At 39.8% G+C, this 15,384-nt stretch overlaps 1 protein-coding gene across 25 annotated transcripts in view; it reads right to left on the minus strand.

The window, feature by feature from the left end:
* clasp2 (cytoplasmic linker associated protein 2) overlaps window positions 1–14,909 on the minus strand; it is a 42,490-nt gene extending 27,581 nt beyond the window's left edge. For 15 of the 25 annotated variants that reach the window (XM_060897160.1, XM_060897156.1, XM_060897174.1 and 12 more), the window contains exons 1-7: window positions 14,259–14,905; window positions 11,994–12,072; window positions 11,410–11,513; window positions 11,122–11,213; window positions 9,855–9,930; window positions 9,423–9,520; window positions 4,347–4,417 (exon numbers count right to left, since the gene is read on the minus strand). In XM_060897160.1, the coding sequence (XP_060753143.1) occupies window positions 4,347–4,417; window positions 9,423–9,520; window positions 9,855–9,930; window positions 11,122–11,213; window positions 11,410–11,513; window positions 11,994–12,072; window positions 14,259–14,456 (718 nt within the window). In that variant the 5' untranslated portion in view covers window positions 14,457–14,905. Of the gene's footprint in view, window positions 1–4,346; window positions 4,418–6,771; window positions 6,916–9,422; window positions 9,521–9,854; window positions 9,931–11,121; window positions 11,214–11,409; window positions 11,514–11,993; window positions 12,073–13,776; window positions 13,913–14,258 lie in introns of those variants that run through there. The other 10 variants (XM_060897169.1, XM_060897168.1, XM_060897163.1 and 7 more) reach the window with 4 other exon arrangements.
* Between the last annotated feature and the right edge of the window lie 475 nt (window positions 14,910–15,384).

The following is a 15,384-nucleotide window of genomic DNA, read 5'->3' on the forward strand; positions in this document are numbered from 1 at the left end:
TTGGGCAATCACACCGAAGCTTTCATTTGCCTGCTGGCTTACAATTATCACCTGTCCACACTAAGACGGTTTGTTATTCATGACATGTCACAGTTGCTTGTGTTTTACTATATACTGCAATGCATTTTGCAATCCTAACATACAGCAGTGATTGAAGCAGCAGAATGGCTAATCTCCAATTAACATTTCTCAGGAAAATATAAAACAAAATACTAACCTTAAAGATTTCTGGATCATTTTGAGCTAACAGAAAGGTGGAACAAGCTCCAGCCCTGCAGGGCCACACCACTGCAGAGTTTCCAATCTACACACCTGACTGCTCCTTCAGTTGATTACTGAAGCTTGAATTTTATGAATTTGAAGGAATAAAAGAAGAAACACTCAAATAGCTAAATAGATGTGGCCCTCCAAGACCTGTCAATAGTCCTGGATCAGAGAGTTCAAAACGGTCATGGTCAATTTCAAGCCCAGACCCTCATTAAAGCCAATCTATCACACATCTGCACAATTCCAGCTTACAATTTACACTCCACACTCATTATCACACTGAGCTAAACAAAGAGGACTGCTGCTATATCTCAAACGTCCCCCGCACGCCTACACACTCCGGCTGTGCGAAGCAAACACACGGATAACGGAATGCAGACATCCAAGAGCTTGAACAACCAGTGCTCTGTTCTCCATGGCAACAATTGCAGGACAACACCCTATTCCGTGATCGATACACACTCAGGGTTTCACTACTCCCATATACTCTCAGCTCACACACAGATGCATTCTGGAAAGAACACTTACAGTCACAGATGCTTTTACAGATGAGGCGCCTCATGCCTGACAGCGGTCTTGACACCGCTCCCTCTCTCTCTCTCGTGTATCGACGCCCAAATCAACGCTCACATGGCAGCAGGTCACTTCAGTGACAAATGTGTAAAGAAAACATATCAGGATCCAGAGAAACCTCCACCCTACAGTCGGTCATCATCTCCCTCTCACTCTATTGCTCTCTCTCTCTTTCTCTCACAAACACACACACCTTTGCATCTTTCTCTCCCTCAGCCTCCTCCTTTCCTCACACCGCACAACTCCTCTTTCACATGATCTTCAAACAACCAATCAGAAGAGTGATGACATCACCTTTTTACCAGCCAGTAAGCTTGAAGATTGAAGGATGCTCAGTGAATATAAATGAGCTCATTTTGTCTGGATAAGCTAAGCTAATTAGCATTAATACAGCAATGCTGTATTAGCAGACCAACACGCACGCACACGCACACACACACACACACACACGATAACAAGCACAGAAAAGTGTGCCGTGTACAATTGGTATAATAATGAAAATGGCTGAAGAGGCCAGCCACACCTCTGAGATAAGACATGCTCTTTATAAATGTGTGTGTGTGTGTGTTCTTCTGTGACCCCAATTCTAGGTCAGGGGCTGTCAACATTACTAATGCTGATCCTTCTACCAGGCCATGAAAGACCTCTGTGTTTCAAGCTTTGGCATTAGCATTATTAGCATACTAGCATAATCCACCTTTGTCTGCCCCAAAGGGCGTGTCCAAACAAACCAAATAAAGAAACGCAAATCACAGAACGGATGAACAAGAGAGCGGAAGAAAAAGATTAAAGGCAGTAAGGGGCTGAGAAAGTGGGTATTGGGTGAAAGAGAAAAGGCAAAGAGAAAAGAGCAGGGGCGGGGAAGCTGGCACATCTCCAATGGCTGTTTCTATGACAACAGCGGGAGTCCATATGCCTCATGGAATTAGGATTCAATTCAAAAGCAGTGTGGATATCACAACTTGGTGGATTTTCCTAGTATTGAAAAAACGTATTTAAGAATAACTTTCATGATCAAAATTAATACTTAAATATCATTACAAGCAGCGATGCAGCAAGAAAACGCTTCCTAAATAATACAAAAAGGAAAAAGCTTGAAACCATTCTTTGTCGAAAATACAAAGTTCGTATTAAAATTCATGCACATGGCACATTTTAAAAAATATAGAGAACATAACTATAACGGCCAAAAACATTATTAACATCTAGTTTGCTGGCACACGTTTCCAGAATATAGCAGATGTGGTAATCCAGAGCGACTCACACACACCAGAAATCATATGCTCATGCTAGTCCAAATAGGTCAGGGTCTAAGAATACCATCAAACAAAAACCCTGCATGACGTACTGCATGTTGGGGTGTTCAAGGCTGGAGTTCTGCTTGCTGTGCCCTACCTTGCAATTTAATCTGATCTGTTAATCAGGAAGTGAGCTCATCCACAGGAAAAGCACAACATGCACAGACAAAGAGGGTAAAAGGTCAAGATATAAAAGCACAACATAAACTAGCAACACACAGTTTAAAGCAGTTCCATTTTCAGGCCCAAAAAAAAGTATATTTAAATAGCACACGACTGTGACACACATACGGCCCGGAAAAATTGGACCTTTAGACCTTCAGCAAAAGCTAAATAGAAAGGAGAGACTTCAGTAAGCAGCTCTGTGCACTCAAACACACTCTTCCACCATAACATACAATTCTGCAAAGGAATCACCACAAAACACAAATCACTCACCAGCACAATCATCAGCATGCCATGGCTACACTGCTTCTGAGAAGAGGTGGCTCTTTCATTCTCTCTTTTTCTCTTACAAACACACACACAGTGTCAGGGAAAGCAGTGACAGGCACAGCTCTCGCCAACCCTCTCCCCCTCCTTACTGGACAAGTTTACTGAATACTAAGCCTCTTCAACTCTCTCCAAATTACACAAAAGCAACAGCAGCCAAGTCAAAATATTATGAAATGCATTTTGACTAGTGATTTATGTATTGAAGCTCATAGGGCTAGTGATTTATTGACTAGTGATTTATGTATTGAAGTTCATAGGGCGCAAAACAAAATGATTTGTGGAAATCGCATCCAAAGCCGTTATTTTACAGTATTAAAGTGAGGTACGTGTGACAACGCCCAGGGCGTGCGTGAGGTACGTGTGACAACGGCCAGGGCGTGCGTGAGGTACGTGTGACAACGCCCAGGGCGTGCGTGAGGTACGTGTGACAACGCCCAGGGCGTGCGTGAGGTACGTGTGACAACGCCCAGGGCGTGCGTGAGGTACGTGTGACAACGCCCAGGGCGTGCGTGAGGTACGTGTGACAACGCCCAGGGCGTGCGTGAGGTACGTGTGACAAAGCCCAGGGCGTGCGTGAGGTACGTGTGACAAAGCCCAGGGCGTGCGTGAGGTACGTGTGACAACGCCCAGGGTGTCCGTGAGGTTAGTCCCTGTTAACACTAGATTACAGCAGCTAAAAAGCAGTCTTTCCTTAACTAACCTCTTCATTTGTTAGTGAGGCAAAAAAAATACATTGTCATATTACAAAGAAACTGGCATGTTCACTTTCCTAAAGACTTTACTGTGGTGAAAAAACAAATGATTTACAGCTAAGAGAACCAATCCATAAATATTAAATAAACAGAAAGCTTCAAATCACTCACATTGTGTATTAATTAGCACATTTGTAATTGGTTTATTACTAGGCTTAGGTTATGTAGACCATCCACAATACAGATCCTACAGACACAGTGGACAGTAAAGAAAAGAATAAAAAAGAAAAATAATAATAATAATAATAATAATAATCAGACAAAGATCAATAATATTTCCATGCAATTTGCCTTACACCCTACAATCCTGTCAGATGTGTGGTGTTTAAGAAAACTTAACAGATCGGTTTTATAAATGAAATGAAAACGTGTTTTTCCCCATCTTTTGTTTTTGGCTAATCAACTACATTTATAATTGTATTATATTATATAATTTATAATTTTTATATTTTATATTTTATATTCTCCACTGTAGCTTTACTCCGAACGTGTCAACAAAAACCGAAGCAAAACTGCCATAAAAGCAATTTCCATAAATGACTACCTCCACACTTAATGCAAAGTAACCATTTTCCGTAGCCACACTTATTTAAGTGCCAACCCACCCTCTCTGCACAGCCACCCTTCATTTGGTAAAACCTGTGGGGAAGAACAGATGTGGCTCGAGGGACGACAGAGTCGAGATTTGTTTCATGCTAGAATGAGCAGAAGTAGATGTTGGGACTATTTGTGTGAGCTCTAAAACATCACAACACAACGTTTTAAGAAACGACATGTTTCTTACGCCATCTCAAAACAAAAATAACCAACATACAAACGGTTTTTAAAATAGGACAAAATATTCTACAGGAACCATCGATATGCTTGGAGGAGTCAAATACAAATAATTAAAATCACTGTACTGGGACTTAATCTTAAACAGCAACAGATGTCACAACTCAATCATTTAACATCAACTTACCTTGACTCAGGCTGAGAGCCATGACTCCAGAGTTCAGCACTTCATCAAACCGGCCTAAAATCGTCTGCAATCTGTATAAAAAACAAACAATTGCCATGAATATTAGACATACAGACAAAATGTCCCTAAAGGTCTATTCCCAGTCATTGAGTTACGAATCTGATGTCAGAAAATTTTGGATCCGCTTCAGCTGTAGACATAAATAAATAAATAAGTAAATTCAACACAGTGTAAATTTTAAGAATTATGGCAGTAAATTACTTGGCAGTGTTTACGGTTGCAATGGTTCAAAAGACCAGAGAAACTGAATGAAAAGTATTACTTGATACTTGATACAGTGATACTTGATACTCATCACGGTGAAGTGGTCGAACAAAAATATACAGTAAAAACGTTTTAATTCTTTCAAAAACATAAAATGGCAATCTGGTAAATAAAAGGTTAGAAATGTTATGCCCAGTTCACTGCAAGATGCCAGAGTATTCCACTACTGACTACTTAAAGCACTACTGACCTTTCAGTTCTGACTTGGAGGAAAGTATCAAATACTTTTCTATAATAACAGCTTTAACAGCAAACTTTATTGTTATTAAAATGAACAGAGAAACAGAGAAGGTGAAGTAAATACAGAGAGGAAAAGATCCATAGCTGCTTAAACATGTATACATGAGCATGTATACATGAACATGTATGAAACCGATGAACATAAAAAGGATAAAATAGAACATCTATTGCTTTTATCGTGAGGGTGAAGTCTAACGTGTGTTTACTCCTAGACAAATCAACCCAGGCAGATTTTTTTCAAACTCAAGCTGCAGCACAGGGATGTGACTTCTTAGTATTTATTTCTGTCATAAACACAGTTCTTTCTCTCTGATTCTCAGCTTGAAAGTGTTGCATCCCTTGATGTTTAGCAGAGTTTATTAAGTCTGCCAAGGTAATGGCAAGGTGAGTATAAAATTCGTGAAAATTGTCAATATAACCTGCACCCAACGGCAGAAAACTTCAACTAAGGAACACGTCTATCTTTTAACATGACAATCCAAACCCCACAGGATTGAAAAAACAAAAACATTATTAACTAGAATGGGAAAGTTAGTACAATCATCAGCAGCCATAGGACAGCTCTAACAGTTCCAAATAATCACAGAAGCATTGATTCAGGATCTTTATAACCATAAACAGTAATTAATTAATAAAAAACAAACAAACAAACAAACAAAAAAAAAAAAAACACATTTTTTGAATTATGTTCTTGTTCACCTAAAACCCTTTGAACACAAATGTACACGGACACAAAAAACTTTTATCTTAAAAGCATAATAAAAATCTTCGCATTTATCTTCACCGAGAGACAAATTTAAACAACGAGGTTTGAACACATTTTCTCATTACATGCTTTCAAATACTGTAACTTTCTTTATTTGAATGCACTCAGGTGACAACAGTCTACCTTTGGACAGTAGTTGGACTTGGTAACAGTAGTTTGTAACTACTGTCTCTTTAAATCAGCTGATAAACTGAAGTATTACTGAAATGGACGCTTAACTATCTTCTACACAGGGCTTCTCATGTATCACGCAAAAAATCTATCCCATGCTGTTCATCCAAGCATCAGTGCATTCAATTAAAATAAACTATAACAATTCCAAGGGTTTTCAATAAAATTAGCATCTTTTATTATTATAGCATTTGATTAGTAATTTGATAATTGATTAGACTCAACTTGTTAATATCTAAACAAATAAATGCGCGTAACGGATATCCAGAGTCTGCTAAAAGAACACCTCGATGTGTGTACAATACCCTAAAAATATTTTGAAATCTGGCAGTACATCAACAACATTTACAACATTTATAATGCATTTAAAGAGCGCACACTCAACCAATGGAAATTGGGTACAAGCTGCAGACAATATTAAATCATTCACTGTGAACCACAACTACTGATGGCATAGAAACAAAACAAACAAATAAATAAATATTTAAAAAAAAAAAAAAAAACAGGCAATAACGCATGAAGTATTCAGCAAAATGTAAGAACAAAATGTTATTGATTGCCTGGAGGAGTTTCTGCACACAGTGTGCAACTCCATGCGTATGCATGCAAGGGTGTACTGAAGGACTGAGCACACGTCTGTTAAAATGATCACAGTCGATACGGCTCAGCCATGTTATCCTCGTATACGCAGAAATGCAAACGGCGCATGCACACGGTCACAGATGGTTCCCCTGTACAATTCTTACCCTATTGTCTCCAAAATGGTGTAGAGACAGAGAGAAAGTGTACTGGAAGACTCTGGTGGGCTAAGAAACAACGCTAAAGCCTTCTACGACAGCAAAAACGGCAATGGAGACATGAGGAAAAAAGCAAAACAAAAGGGTTTTTAAAAAGGGGTCAGGGAGCAAAAATGATCCCACCCACCTGCAAAGACATCTTGATCTTGCTTTATATGTGAAGAGGATTAAAAGAAAACTCCTACTGAGTATCCTGCATGTGTGCGCTCAGGACAGCAAAACTGCATAGCACTGCGTGTGTGTGACAGCCAAGGGATTCAGTTCCCCTTTACATAGCCTCCTCATTGGAACATACACCAGTGGGAGGGGACATCAGCTTGGAAACGAGAGGAATGAGCCTGCCCCTCCCCCAACACACACACACACACACACACTGTCCTTCCTCCCTCCTTCAGCTTCCTTCAGTCTAGCCACGTCATTCAACCTTACTCGCGTTTTGATTCGCACGTTCTTTAAGTCCAGCCTTTCAGTCTGTAACCAAGTCAACAAGATGTTTCTTCTCCTCCTCAGTTATCCTCACTCTTTCCCTATGGCCTAGTTTCTGTCTAATACGCACACGCCATGAAACCAGAAGTATTATGCCCACACATGCACTCACCTACATTCTCTGGATAATGAGATAATACCATATCAGAATGTCATGATGCAGCAGTTTTCCAATCAACTGCGTGCGACAAAAACACATCGATGTGCACGTGATCCCAAAGTTATTTGAGGTAAATCAGATGGCGTATGTTATTGGCTTTACTGTAAAAACTGATCATGTTAAAGTAGAAGAAATGGGTTTGACATTAGGATTGTTTCAGACAAAAATGCCCTGATAGGAAATTCCACCCTTCAATATGTGTCATGTTCAATCTATTAGTTTAAGACTCATAAATAAATTACATTCAATTTAGTCTCAATTTACTAAATCCTTAACATTCAGTCTTCTTGACCTGCTGCATTGTTCAGGACAGACAGAGCAATGTAGTGTTTTGTGTGTCATGAACACAACACGCACATAAATACGACAGAAGCCTCAGACTGCAATCGACACCCAAAGAAGTCAAATAGCTAAAGCATTACACAAGTCTTAAACTTTGTGTACCATACTCTCAAAATAAATAAATCCTTGGTATAAATCCTACCAGATTAAACAGCAAAATCCATAATAGACTGAGCGGGTAACGGCATGGGTTTTGCATTGATAAACGGTGCAAGAGAGAGAATGGAGATATAAAGAGTGACTCAAACTCTGAAATGTCTGAGAAGGTTTGTTTTATGTTTAAAAAAGAAATGTGCACAGTATAAGACTACTTCTGATCTTATTATGGATTTTGCGGTGGGCCGCGGTGGACCGGACGTTGCGGTGGTCCACGGTGGACCGGACGTTGTTCACTAAGCACAGTTACACACACTAATCCTATAAATTCCCAGCAACACTGGCACTGCCACACACTACCACTCTACTAATGACGGGATGTTTCTGGGTGTAAATTTAAGCACAAAATGACTAACTAAATGTGCTCTTTTAAATACGGTATATACTGATGAGGTTAAATTGCTCACTGCTATTATACTTCCAGCTTCCAGCAGACACTTATCCAGCACAACCTAAACAAGTGCTTTGGTGTCTATCGAGGTCACTACGTCAGGGATCAAAGAGTAAGAAAGTGAGACAAATTGAGCCAAAAACAACCCCATAAATAAAGACAAACAAAAGTAATCATTTAAATGAGATAAATGAAGGATGGGATGATGTGTGTGTCCATAGCCACAAACAAACTCTTTTTTAATCACTGACTTTATACATTATTATATTAAATATTTTATTGGCATAGTGGATATAATAAAAAAATAATAAAGTAATCAGCCAATGTTTTTCAGGTTTACATGCAAATTACTTGTGTTGTCTATGTGCTTGGTAATTGATTGTGATTTGCATTAATCAACATTCAAACTCAAGTAAGAAGAAAATCAACGTAGCTGAAACTTTCTTGGTTTATTTGACCTGTTGTCCGGGTCAATGTTGTGCTAATAAATACAACAAATATCTTTTCAGTGGTGCTTCTTTTCCAGTACTAAGCTAGCTAGTTCCTGGCTGCACCAACATACACTGGAGATGATGCAGTTCATATGCGACCGGTAACTAACATGTTTATTCTGTAATTGCTACTGTTCTTGTCTAGTATGCTATAATCTTCTGAGCTGCATTTTAACACTGCTGTCTGACTCGTTTTGGGCCACGAGCTTTATTTAACCATGAGCTGCTTGTGCAAATGTCCCCATTCTTTCTACTTCCTGTTGCTTTTTTTGCTATTTGCTATTTGTATCAAGAGGTGATGTTGACTGAAACATACTACCTAGCTCTACAGGTTGCCCAGACCTGATCTAGATGCTTTTGCATGAAAAGTTTGTTGTAGTTTTGCCCTAATTTGTAAAGATTCTGAATCAAGATTTCCAAGTGCGATATAAGCGGAGAAGCTTAGGATTTGAGCAACGGGAATGATCGTATCCTGATACATACAACACTAGATTGGGCAGCACTTACATCTTTGTATGTTATACATCTTTTTATTTATCGTATTTATACTCTGATTCACTGTAGGTCTTGCTATTTGAAGATAATGCTTCACTTATATACATACATGTGTTGAGCTCGCTGAGTGAACCTGACATTTCAAAAGTAAAAGTAATTGTACTTCTATGCATTTCTGAGACTTTATGCTAATTCAGATACGGGAAAACAGAGCAGAAATGTGTGTATGTGAGTGAAAGGGATATAAAGAGACTGACCGTGCAGCTGGCAGTCCTCTCTTGCCGAGGTCTGCCCTCACTCGCTCACCTACATGCCGATACACCTCAACCAGAGCTGTGATAGCGGTCTCCCGTACCTGCAGGATACACACATTTGCAAAAACGATGAAACATCACAAACACACCCGGGCTTGCACACATTCCAGCTTTCTCGCCTACTTTACCTGACTCCTACTGAGGGTTTAACCTAAAGATCTAGAGGTCTAGAGGTCATCCCCAAAGCCTTCTAGTCACCTGATTATTTATTCTGCCTTTACAAACCCTCTCATAAGTTACAAGCTCACTTTCTTATCCCTCTTAATCCTCGTCTCACTGGGTGATCTGGTTCCCAGCAGGAGCTCCCACGGCATTAAATACCCAAACATCAGCACAACAGAAATGTGGAAAACCCACACAAAAACAAACTCTTACTTGAGGGTTCTGGTCTCCTGTTAGTACACACAGATGCGGTACAAATTTACTCAGACCCAGTGGCTGGGCACCGTACCTGAAATAGAAAGCCAAAGATGAACACGGTTACTACGATCATTTCAGACTAACGAGACATTTATCCGCAAGGTAAATGAAAGGTTAGGCAAGTTGTAATTAAAACTTCTTTCCTGCCCAACAAGTGAAACCACACCTTCAGCAGACATCACATATACCTTAGTAGCTCTGTTTGGTTTGGAACAAGAAAAATAAAACAGAAGCCATAAACAAAGAACAGCATAAGATTTATTTTATGTCCGTACTAGTTTTTGTGAGGCATCTTCATTTTCATGCATATAGTAACTGAAAAACCAATTTGAAACATTACCATTTGTTAAGCAGTGTATAGATTAACTGAATCTTGACAGCTCGTCTGAGATTATTGTGAAGATTTACTTCTATGAACTTGCCAAAAAGAACAGGAAACTAACACACTAATAAAGTCGCCGAAACAGAACCTGCATGCCTGGGATGGGCACATTTTTGATGCTGTATAATAAAATCTTCAAGTAGCAGAATGAAGTCTTTGGCATTCTTGCATGTGCATGGACTTCCGATGATTGTTTTAGAAGCTCAATGGGTGCTAAATCTAACATTTGAAGCACATGTCTGAATTCATATATAGGTTTAAATGGTGCGTTATTAAATGGTGCTTATGTTTTTGTTGTATAAAAAAAGACCTTGGACACCCTCCAACATGCAACACGGTCTAGTGGTAAAACCCTAACTATCTAATGCGTCTATGCCGCAACAAGACACGACCTCTGGTCTACACACAGACCCTTTTTCATGTAGCTATACATTTAAAAAAAAAAAGCACACGGATAAGAAGATTCCCTCAGACTACTGCGTTTGTGCCAAGACTATGACTGAGGGAAAATATAGGTGTAGAGTATGAGCAGTGTGGTTTGTGTGTTACTAATACAGCATGCATTATAATCAACACACAAATCCACAAAGACAAAGAAATTAAATCCAATGGCTGAAAAAAAGGAAAAGCTGCACCGCTTGTAAATTAGTATCTTCAGCAAAATTACAAAAAACATCTATTTCATAAGTAACCTTATGACCGATCAAAAGCATTCCACCCTGTTAGTGCGTGCTTTAATTTGTCTTCTTGAATTCAGCAGTGGGTTATAAAGGACACTGCCCCCTGGTGGACCCCTCGGATTACACAGTACATGACAGAGAAGAATATTGAAAGACTCACGCATTGAGTGTGGCGACCAGACACAAACACAATCCTTCTCTGCTTCGGTAGTTCTTGTGTTTAAAGCCAGGGAACAACCTCTCCCATACGTACTGCAGAGACGCAGAGAGAGAATTAATCATTATGTGTAATGAAACAGGAACAAGACAAAACAAGAAAAGGAAGATGGGCTGTCAAGAGGCCACAGAATGAGAAGTAAAGGCATGTGCAATTTTGTTAGTTTTTTTTTCCATCGTGTATCACTTTTGGTGGTGAAGAAACAGTGAGAAAGCAAGAAAGGTTACTAACCATGGGAGTGGCTGCCTCCTCCATCAGCTTGAGAATGAGCGCCTGTGCCTGATCTCGCACCTGATCTTTCGAATCACCCAGACGATCCACTAATGCAGGGACCACTGAGAGGGAGGGGGAGACAGAGAGGGGGCAAGACAGGGAGAAAAAGAGAATAAGTAGGAATTTTCTATCCTAAAAAAAGGACGCAGTGTCGTTTAAACATAAGGAAAAGCCCTGGGTAGAGGTAAGTAAGGATCAGGCTTGGAAGTCACTGGATTAGATCATCTGAATACTTTGTTTTTTAGTCTCTTGTGTAGTCCTTGATTCCAAAGAGGAATGAGGCTGTGCTTGTGTGTGTGGGGGGGTTGCTCTGTTACTAACAAAACAAGCTGTTTCCTTGGTAAAAATGAGAGGGAGTTCAGCCAAGACAGCTGAGAGAGTGGCATTCATCTGAAAATTATGTCATCTTATGGGTATTGAGTCATTACGGTATTCCCCTTGCTACAAAAACAGCTTATAATGGGATCATTTTCACATTGTTTTAATTGAGATTTTATATCATATCCATGAGAAGCTGTAGTTTGTACAAGAACACACTTTACCTGTGCCTACATAACCTCGAAAGCGTTCGCTCAGCCGGTCAACAAATGCGCTGACAATATCGATCCCCAGCAATGCAACCTGAAATCAGATAAATCAAATTGTTCTCGTATTTTGCCCTACGTACAGATATATGAATTGCAGACAATGGTAGATGAGACAAACTAAAAACAGAAGAGAAAAATATAACACGTCACATGCTAATAGAATGCAAATTCAGCATTTTGTACCATTCAATACGTAACCAAGAGCACTTCTGAATTAATCTGTAGACAAATGTTATGTCTGGAAGAAACGTTCTGAATACTCGTGTGTGTAAACGTGTGTTTGAGGCTTGCCTAGGGATTGCTGCAATATGTTTCTTGGCAGTGCAGGATGGAAGTTAACATTCCAGAGAAACAATCAAATATTCACTACATCCCTGCAACTCCAGCTATGACCTATTTTAGTCAAAGGATCCAAAGAGGATCTTGACTGAGATCAGGCAGGTAATGGTGTATGAAAACCTCTGCTTGGTAACAAAATACCAGAGTTTTCACACGATTCACGTTTAACATCAATCTAATATTAGGAATGGAAAGTATATAGAGTATAGATATGAGTGCATATAGACACTGATAGATTCAAATGTCATTAAATGTTTAACAATCCATCGGTTTTGCCTTGTGACAAAGTTATTTATCATCCTGCTGTACAGTTTCCACCTCGGACACATGAACTGGCTCTTAAACTTCCTTTGATGGTAAAAACACCTGCTTGAACTTGTTAAAGAGACACTGCAACATCCCTTCATGAGGATAATGAGATTCATGGCAGACGGGCTTAGAAGCCATCACTGCGTTCAAGAAAAAACCTGCATCACAGAACAGCATGTGTCCAGACTCTATAAAGCCAGAGGGTACAAACAAGTAATCCACACACAGTCCTATATCTGGTTTTCATTTTACTGGGAAAAAATTTAAAAATTAAAAACAGAGCATCTAAATGAATGGCATTCAGGTTAAATAAGTGAAACATCATGCAGCCATCTCACCTAGCAACGGTTCAATTCATGTAACATGCATGGACCAAGAGTTTACAATAAATTATTCATTCCAAGCTAATATGATTTCTCCCTCAATTACAAAGAAAAATGACATTTACAAAACAAAAACAGCAATGCATTTTTCCAGTTTCAGTATGCCACCATTCTTAACATATATACTGATATCTGTAATTACAATTTGTGTCTTAAGTACAAGTCATACAAATTTCTGTTACACAACACTGCCATAGGGCTTCTGTAACAATAATGATCAATTCACATGTCTCTGTATCACTGACAGGGATGGGACGGCCTTCAAAACGTACACATGGTTGTCACGCTAAAAATACAAACATACTACACGGCAGAATAGTTGAAAAGAGTCTTCTGGACCATCTTTAAAACAGAAAAAGTCTTAAACGCCTACTACAGCTCCTACAGAATACAAAGGGCTGTTGAACATGTTTACTGTTAAACATGTCACAATTTAGAGATCACCTGTCATTATGGCTACTTGTCATATTATAAAAAGATTTTAGAATGCCTGTACATGAAGTACATACAAAATTAATGATATGATGTATTTGGACAGGGTAACATTCCAGACTAAATTACACCATTTCTGTACGTAAAACTCTGATATGAATCGGCTTGAATAACATGTCATATCTGATGCAGCATCGCTCCAAAATTTAAAGCCGGCGCCAGTGTTGAGTCTGAGTATTGAATCGGTGCATATTTAAAAAGGAAAGCCTTATCACCTATAAAGGAAACACAGGCGTGTACATGAACGCTGTCTCCTCCAGACCTGAGAACAATACTGCCCTGGTCCCATCCCCCAGCCTCTCCCAGCCTGGCCTGAAGATGCTCACCCCATTTCCATTTACAGAAAAATCAATTCTGAAAACAATGAATGAACCAGCATTATGATAGAACACTGTTACGCTTGTATATTTGAAGCTGAAGTCCAGTAAAACCTTTATAAAAGTTAAAAAAATGGATAGAAGGAAACCTGCACGAGAAGGATCCAGAGAAAACCTATATTCCTAATGATTGATAAGAAATAAATGATAAATTTTTCATGTTGTAAAAAGAGATCAGATGAGATTTAAAGGGCACTTTGGGAGAGATACAGCTTTACTACAACAAAACCACAGTTAACTAATAATCTCGGAAAAAAAGCCCACAGGTCCAGGCTGAAAACAGAGCACATAAGAGATGAAGGGAGGAACCCACAGTGTACCTTGTAGTTGCTGGAGTTCACCCAGCCTGTTAGCTCGTCTATGGTTTTATCCAGGCGGGATTTGTCCTGATCCACGTCGCAGGATCTCTGTGGGTCACTCAGGTAGTCAATGAGGTCTGGACCGAGCTGCAGCCGCCGGCTCACGTCCTTCTGCAAAACTTGCTGGTAAAAATAGTCCATGTTGTCATTCTCCTCCATGCTTGTATAGCAAAGCCGAAGCTGCTCACTAAACTAAAAGCAGAGTCCAGAGCTGAGGTCAGGGGGTCCAGTCTACAGGAAAATCCCTCAAATATACCAAAAGATGTCACGATATATAGATTTATATATTAATATAAAAAACTGAAAGGCTTTGTGAGCCAAAAAAGAAAGACTTGTACAGTCCAGACTAGATGAAATTGATGTGTGGCTGAAAAGCAGAACTTGGGAGTCCACGCAAATAAAGAAAAACAAGTTCAGAAAAGTTTGAAAGGTTTGAAGTCTACAAAAGTGGCTGGATAACAAAATCCCAACGAGATAAAGAGACACATCGCTGTGGTATCGAGAGAGAGAGAGAGAGAGAGAGAGAGAGAGAGAGAGAGAGAGAGAGAGAGAGAGAGAGAGAGAGAGAGAGAAAGAAAGAAAGAAAGAGAAACACAGAGAGAAAGAGTGACACAGATACAGAGACAGAGAGAGAGAGAGAGAGATAGACACAGAGAGAGAGAGAGAGAGAGAGAGAGAGAGATAGACACAGAGAGAGAGAGAGAGAGAGAGAGATAGATAGACAGAGAGAGAGAGAGAGAGAGAGAGAGATAGACAGAGAGAGAGAGAGAGAGATAGACAGAGAGAGAGAGAGAGAGAGAGAGAGAGAGAGAGAGAGAGAGAGAGAGAGAGAGTGTATCCTCTGTCTGAATCCTTTCTCGTTAGCCTCAGTAGCTGAAGCTGTGGCTAAAACGCTAGCTAACTAGCTGTATGGCTAAAAGCTTAAGGCTGGTTGTCCTCGGCTCTGATTCCTGGTTTCTCTTCATTACTTGTCTCCATTTTCATAGTAGAAAAGCTGCCTGTGCGGTTTTTCTCCTCCGAGCCTTCGGTTACACTGTAATCCCAAAATAATCCACACTCCGCCGCCCCCTGGTCAGGACACCGGCCT

This window comes from Tachysurus vachellii, chromosome 21 (genome assembly GCF_030014155.1).
Source record: "Tachysurus vachellii isolate PV-2020 chromosome 21, HZAU_Pvac_v1, whole genome shotgun sequence".
Lineage (NCBI taxonomy): Eukaryota > Metazoa > Chordata > Actinopteri > Siluriformes > Bagridae > Tachysurus > Tachysurus vachellii.